The sequence below is a fragment of the Poecilia reticulata genome, linkage group LG4 (genome assembly GCF_000633615.1).
Source record: "Poecilia reticulata strain Guanapo linkage group LG4, Guppy_female_1.0+MT, whole genome shotgun sequence".
Lineage (NCBI taxonomy): Eukaryota > Metazoa > Chordata > Actinopteri > Cyprinodontiformes > Poeciliidae > Poecilia > Poecilia reticulata.
In genome coordinates, this window is record NC_024334.1 from 7,173,630 (window position 1) to 7,181,536 (window position 7,907).

The window sequence follows — 7,907 nt, forward strand, 5'->3', positions numbered from 1 at the left end:
GAACTAGTTACATGCATCCCTGAGAGCCATACCAATAACCACCTGCTTAGATTTTTATATATCATTGACAATACAGTTATCAAGATCCATAGTGTTTTTAAAGGCTGAGTTTAAGTTAGTGTTCCTGGTTGTTCAGGACTCAACGTCTGCCAATCCCCCTCTGGTTATCTAAACATTACGAACGAGACACTGAATGTTTGGTTTGTCTTGAGAGGCTTTAGCATSACTTGTGATTGACTGCCCTGCTTGCGTGGCCGCACTGTTCATTCACTTCCCACATCCTGTTTCACGTGCTCGCAGCAGCAGAGCCTTTAAAAGCGGCTCAGAGCGCGCGGCACTCCTGAGCTGTGACCGCGCAACGGTGCGCAGACATCAGAGCGCAGAGAAACGGCTTCGCGTGGCACATCTGTTTTCTCTGTAGTTGGCCGCTTAATCAGAACCAATTCGCCTCATAAGGATTTTCGGAAACCTTGTTGTATTTTTAGAAATAGTCAATAAAGCTCGGTGGGTAGAGCGATCTCATCGACTAAAGCAGAAGACAGAACAGGTAAGTTGTTCCACATTTTTTTTTATGATAACGTTRTAATCAGTAAATTCACTCGCTTAGAGTCATCGTTATATAGCTGACTTTCTGTAAAATATGTAAAAGATTAATCAACACATATTTTGCGGAAATCATTCAGATGAAACTGGGACACCTCATCGTTAGTTAAATAAAACAAAAAAAACCATTTTATTAAGGCACGTATAACATATGAACAGGTGTTCAGCATTCTACATTTGATTTAAAATGAATTTTAAATATCTGTAATTATCAATAAAACTATTTTAAAGTATTTTATTTTCCTCTTCCTTGCAATTTCAAAAGGTCACATCTGGTTTATTGTTTCAAGATACTTTAATCAAAAAGCTAAAGGCATCTATCTGTTTAAAGACAGAGCCTCTCATACTTATCTCGGATTTTTATGGGGGTTTTTTCTTTTATATGTATATATATATTTTTTTACTTGTATATTTCCGAGCTGACATTCAGTAACTGGCTGATAAGTAAGAGGAGAGAAGGAGAAAAAATCCTTCAAAGGTAAGGGGGCCCACTGTCTCAGTGGTCGTGAATAGMGGGAGCCCCGGGATGACATTTTGGAAATGTGAGAATCTGGAGCGCATTCCACATGTTCTTCCTGAAGAYCTATATACTGGTGCGACTATAGACTACATACTGAGTTTTCCACTGTGGTAATCTTAATTGTTATTGTACAAAAGAGGGGAAAATATGTAAAATAGAATGTGTTCYTAAACCTGTCATTGTTTGCTTCTCTCTGTTTTTGTTTTGATTTTGCTCAAATGCACTTGATTTCAGGGTTTCGTTGTCTTTGCTKACTTATTACAAAATGATACTCATAACGGTTTCTTTACATATCTAACTTTTTTTGCTTCAAAAATGTATTACAGATAAACAGGAAACTCATAATATGTTTATTTTCAAGCTGTCAATGCCTTGCAAAAGTATTTATACCCACTGAACTTTGTCACATTACAACCACAAACCTCAATTTGTTTTGTTGAGCAGAGAAATGAATAAATGGTTTTACAACACAAGATCTGAAAAGCAGAGGGAATCTACAAACATTTTAAGTCTTTACAACAGATTCAGTTTGATCTGAACTTTTGAGTTTTTCTTGTATGTGGATATAATTTGCTCAGATGTATTCCATTAATGCTTTTCTGCAGTTTTTTTCCTTAGCTGCTGGGTCCCTTACATGGCCTGCAAAAGCAATGTCTCTTGGCCTTTTTCAACATTGYCTTTTCTTCTTCTTGATCTTCTTTCATAAAGGCCAGATCTGTGAAGTGCAAAAATAACAGTTGTCCTGTCAACATATTCTCCCACCTGAGCTCTGCAGCTTCTCCAGYGTTACCACAGGCCTCTTGGTCGCTTCTCCAATTAATATCATTGCCACACCTTTCATTTTAGGTAGACATGCCTTAGTAGGTTTTGTAGTTTTGACGATCTTGATGCATTTTTACATGGTGGATTGAACATGTAAAAATGCATGTTAAAGGCTTAGGACATTGTTTTTATGATCGTCTCTGTTAAACAGTCCCCCTTTATCCCTGACCTGTCCAGTATGTTCCTTTGTTTTCATTATGCGATTCATGTTCCCTCACAAACCTCTTAAGTTTTCACAGAACAGCTTGTTTWTATTGAGATTAAGTTACACACATATGGATTTACTGATCATGGGACAAACATKTGCATTGAATTGTGTTTAGATAGGTCAGATTCATTTGGTTGAACAAAATTTYATGCCACTGTATTCTGTTTTTTCTTAGTACAAAAATTTGATAACCATATATACATTTATTTTCAGCTTTTTTAGCCTTACTGCTGGTCTATTATACAAAATTAAAAATAAATAAATAGATACAGAGGAGTTTATCATTTGAGTGCATGGTGGTACAGCCTTGTAGTCTTGCAACAAGAAGGTCCTGGGTTTGAACCCTGAGCTGGGGCCTTTTGTATGGAGTTTGCATTTTCACCCCATGCATGTGGTGAGGAATTAGTCTCTCTAAATTACCTTTAGGTATAGTSTGTGTGATTATTTGKTCTGCTTGTCTCTGTGTAGCTCTGTGATTGGCACCAGGTCCAAGGTGTCCTGAGGCAACCRCCACAGCCTTTCATGGATAAGACCATGAGTGGATGGGTGTTTGTGGTTTTAATGTGAAAAAATTGGTATTTAAGCAAGGCATTGTAATCTACACAGACATAAAAAGTTTGATCCTCTCATTGACTTTGCAAATGCATTTCAAATCAAAATGTGCTATTCAATACTGTTAACAAATCCTAACGTTGTCTGTGATTTTTGACTTCCTGTAGAATGAACAACAGAGATCGCTGGAGAGTGTACAAGAGGGTGTGTGCCATGTTCTTCCTGGCTGTGGTGGCGCTCACCGTTGTCCAGAGGGGCAACATCAACATGGGGACTCCATTTGAGTTAGAGCGGCTGGCTCGTATGCACGCCTCCCCGGCAGATGGACCCAGAGTCCCTCTAGAGGAGGGACCTGGCTTGCACCTGGGGTTGAAGAGCTTCTGGAAGGCCGGCAGGCAGAAGCCAAAGGTCAAAGCCTGGGCCACCACACAGGAGCCCGGGGTTACCGACGACACCAGCCCTGGTAACTGGGACGTGACCAGCTCCAACTGCAGCGCCAACCTAAATCTGTCAAGCCAGGCCTGGTTCCGGGCTCTTGAGGACAACTTCAAGCAGTTCATGCTTTATCGCCACTGCCATTTTTTCCCTATGATTCTCAATCACCCAGAAAAGTGCACAGGGGAGATTTATTTGCTCATGGTGATTAAATCGGTGGCCACACAGCATGACCGCAGAGAAGTCATCCGAAAAACCTGGGGTAAGGAGCAGGTGGTCGACGGGAAGAGGATAAAAACCTTGTTCCTGCTTGGTACGCCTTCAAATGTTGAAGAAAGAGCGAATCATCAAAAACTTGTAGAGTACGAGAACTATATATATGGAGATCTTCTTCAGTGGGACTTCTTAGACAGTTTCTTCAATCTGACACTTAAAGAGACTCATTTTCTCAAGTGGTTCCACACCTACTGCCCCAGAGTGCAGTATGTCTTCAAGGGGGACGATGATGTCTTTGTAAGTGTGGAGAACATTTTGGAGTTTCTAGAAGGCAGCAGCCATGACAAGAACCTGTTTGTAGGGGATGTGATTTTCAAGGCTAAGCCCATTCGTAAGAAGGAAAACAAATATTACATCCCTCACGCTCTCTATAATAAAACCTACTACCCCCCGTATGCCGGAGGCGGGGGGTTTCTCATGCATGGGAGGCTTGCGAGGAGGCTTCACTGGGCCGCAGAGACCCTTGAGATCTACCCCATTGACGATGTATTCTTGGGTATGTGCCTGGAAGTGCTGCAGGTCACGCCTGTAAAACACAATGCCTTCAAGACATTTGGCTTAGTGAAAAACAAAAACAGTAAAATGAACCGGGAGCCCTGTTTCTTCAAAAACATGATAGTAGTGCACAAGCTCCTCCCGTCGGACCTCATGCGCATGTGGCATCTGGTCAACAGTGAACTGAACTGCTCGAAGAAAATGGAACTCCTATAGCTCCGGGAGAGTTAAAGACGGAACCCCGTAGCTGAACTTTACCACAGAGAGCACCAAAGGAAAATGCTGCCAAATGCAGTGAGCAACAAAGCAATCTTCCACGTAAACTCTCCTTTACGACTGTTTGGAGAGTCGAAGAACGTTTTTAATTTGTCGAGTAAATTATTGCATTTTTTTAAAGGTTCATAAAGAATTGTGGGTTTATATGTATGTACTGAGAACTCTGACTCTGTCCGAGACAGTATCTATCGCAATCACATTTTTAATTTGATAATATGCAGTTGCAGGCTTTGCTGCAAATGTTCAAAAATGGTCTCACTGTGCCACAAGCAATGACAGATGACTTACTCCTCGTCCTTTATGTGGTCCGAACAACAATTCTCCTACTGTCCTCTCTTTTAGACTATTACTAATTATAAACTTAAGTTTCCAAAGCACACGCTGTGCATTATCAAAACATGTTTTACCGTATTTGCTGCAACATCGGAAAGCAGTTCAAATCAAGTTTACTTGCATGGCACATTTCAGCAACAACACACAGTTCAAAGTGCTTTACATGACAAAAACAAAACGCTACGAGCAAAGACAAAAGAAGCTTTATGTCACTGCAGCCAAATAAAGTGAAGTAAAAAGTTGCAGTGCAGACTAGAATTAATTTGCATCCACTTAGTAATCAAAGGCAACTCTAAACAAATTGGGTTTTAGCTTTGCTTTTAGCAACTTTGTTCAAGAAAAAAGAACAACTGCATTATGTATAAGTAAAAGACCCAAATGTTTCATTTGAAATCAAGGTGGCTTCTGCTCCAGCATGCAGCTAGATGTTCTAAGCTGCCTCCTTTGGGGTAAAAGAAGCTAAATGCTGCATTTTCAGATGAACAAACAACTGCACTAAAACAACAAACCAGCTTGTTAACTTGCATTCATCAATATAGCTACTTGGCTTTCTTTCAAGGCAAAACAGTTATGTTGTTATATGTTATAACACAACTGGACTGGTTTAATGTAAAGTATTTAGTTTTTATTCAGTTTTGTTTGAGTCATTTAAAGCAGGTCAAATAAATCCCAAACAATATTTATTTGAAAAGAAAAACCTAAAAACAATTTTATGAAATTTAAAAGAAAAAAATTCTGTAGTGGTGCATTTGATTTGTTATGAAAATTTCATCACATTTGAGTGTTTTCTAGTCACAAGTTGGAAAACTGGTAGAAACTATTAGGTAGATTGGTGCTGACTATGGGCAATGCAAGACAAAGCTGTGCATTTCTCACCACTAAAAGTGTTCAAATAATAAAGGAAGTTGTTTAGCAATATGGACTTTACAGCACTAATTGATCTGTTTGTGTCCCCTTTAACACGGTCTGACTGGTTTAAGGAGAGACAAACTATCAGAGTTGCTCATAGATTTTATACTTGCAGCCTTGACAGAAATGTATTTGTCGTAGAACTCGGGATTATGCAGCTACTTCTGGCTTTTTTGAGTTGAAATTATGATTTTTATTGGGCATTCTTGTTTTTTTCCAACTAGGAACTCAGAAAATCCAACTTCTGTGGACAAAGACAGCGCACCAWATGGGCATACTTTGTGATTTATGCTTATGTCAGTCTTGTTAAATGAAAACAGATCAAATATAAAATTAAGAAACGTGAAAGAATAAATTATTTAACAAACCTAAACTCAAATAAATATGTCTTACTTAAGTTAGTGTACTGCGAGCCAAGGTTGTTTTTTGGTTGTACTTGATTTACAGCAAAAAAAAAAAAAAAAATGCTTTGAAATTGGCCACTTTTGCAATCGTTATGTTATCTACCCTAAATAATATCTAAATTGGAGATATATATATATATCTATATATATATAGATATATATAGATATATATCTATATATATATGGATTTACTTTGAATAAAAGCAATATTTTAGAGATCATACTGAAATACTTAAAAAAAAAAAAAATACAGAACATTTAGATATTGCTGAGCGCCTTATGTATGTTATTCTGAAACTTCAAAATTGCAGAMACTTCAAAATTTTCAGTGTTTCATATTGAGGCATAATTTTTCAATATCACTGACCACTTTTAGAACATATGAATAACTTAATTAAACCAGACATGTTGCTTTGGATCATGTCTGGTTTAATCTAGAGGTCTACTGGATACATATAACTTAAAAACAAAAAACCCTATTTATACCTGTTTCACACATTAAGTCTGTGGATTTAAGTGCTGATATACTTGACATAAATKTATGAAAGGGAGGTGACAATAACACTGTGAATTTCAAACTGTTGCTGGTACGATTGTATGGSATCTGTTGCCCCCCAGTAAAAGAAGGGGGGCAAATGTGGGAGTTCTTGAATTTATTTAAATGTAATAATGTAAACTTCTGTGATTACAAGCCCAAGTGGCAGGGGTGTAGTGGGTGGTGATTAAGACTAAGTCATGTAAATGTATGTAATATTGACACACACGYGCACATGTGTATATATTTCTGTATACACACATACAATGTATGTACAAGTGACGTCTTCTGTAAATAAACCTTTTCACAATCTTAACGATCAATCTGTCCTACATTGGCTATCTTTGTCTATCAGCTCCTGAAATCCCAGTGCAAGTYCAGATCATATCACCTAATAAAAGGAGATCAGTATCACTGTGTGTGTTTAGGTTACATAGCAAAACTTACACCAGAGAAACAACTAAAATTACGGACACAAACGTATTTTTACTTTGTCAACCTTGTGCTCAAACCTCTATGTTTATAAAGTTACCAGAGGGAAACGTCTCAGACTTCCGATGTAACATTTTGTCTTGTAAATGCTGAGTGTCCTTGTCAGTATGTCTTTTCACCAAAATCATGAGTCATGAATGTCAAAGCAGATTTTCATAACAAAAGAAATACCTTCCCCTTTGGGCACAAGTACAAAAGAAGGAATACAGGAATGGGAATATCTTTAGATTGTGTTTCATGAGAGTGCTCTTGTCTGACCAGTAGCTGAAAGTTTATCTCTTTGAACCATCTCTTTTTTTACAGACATGTTAAAGCGATTCAGAGTCAACCCTCTGAGCTGATTTATCTCTTTTTTTTTGGATCTTTCAGCATGGCTTATCAGGTCAAACACTATAAAGTGAGTGCCAATCATTTCCTGTGTCTCTGTTAAGGTACTKCAAGAATCTTGAATTAGAGAAAAAAGTGAATAAATCTGCAAGAATGTCATTAGTAGTGTGGTTTGAATTTGAATTTGCATTGAGCTAAAGGGATGAGGGTGGAATTTGGTTACAGAAAGCATAGAGTAGTAGGCAGTGGGACGAAAGTCACAGCTTCATGCTTGAACATACACMAACCACAGAGGGTGGTTACTGTGTAAGAGGGCACTATGCTTTAATTTATCTAAAGTTGCTCTGCGTTTTGTGACTCTTTCTTTCTAAGCATGCTGAAGAATAAAAACGCTGATATTGCCTGCTCCTCAAATCGAAATCTAGTCCTGTCTTGGTTCAACAGGTCTGTTTTATTTGCTTTTGCATCACGGAAGTAGAACTAGACAATAAAGATTAACATAAAGCTAATAAGACATCAATATTGCCCTTGTGTTTTATTATCTTATGCAACCCTTATGCATACAGGGTTGCATAAGTGGGCACATCTTTAGACTACTGCATGCTTGACCAAACGTCTGACAGGTTTAGTCTTCATAAATGTATACATTTAATCAATTACTGTGAATCAAACTTCAGGTTTTTTACTTTCTGTAATGTTCCCCTTTAGCATCCTTTAGCT

General features: G+C 38.0%; 1 protein-coding gene across 1 annotated transcript; it reads left to right on the plus strand.

The window, feature by feature from the left end:
- The first annotated feature begins 332 nt into the window (after window positions 1-332).
- On the plus strand, window positions 333-6,691 carry b3gnt7 (UDP-GlcNAc:betaGal beta-1,3-N-acetylglucosaminyltransferase 7). The gene is made up of 2 exons (XM_008406810.2): window positions 333-547; window positions 2,873-6,691. Exon 2 carries the CDS (start codon window positions 2,874-2,876, stop codon window positions 4,125-4,127), a length of 1,254 nt encoding a protein of 417 aa, XP_008405032.1. The 5' UTR covers window positions 333-547; window position 2,873; the 3' UTR covers window positions 4,128-6,691.
- Window positions 6,692-7,907: the final 1,216 nt, after the last annotated feature.

Bases quoted from the DNA above. Each gene is read 5' to 3' on its own strand.
- b3gnt7 (XM_008406810.2), top strand. From the start codon at position 2,874: ATGAACAACAGAGATCGCTGGAGAGTGTACAAGAGGGTGTGTGCCATG.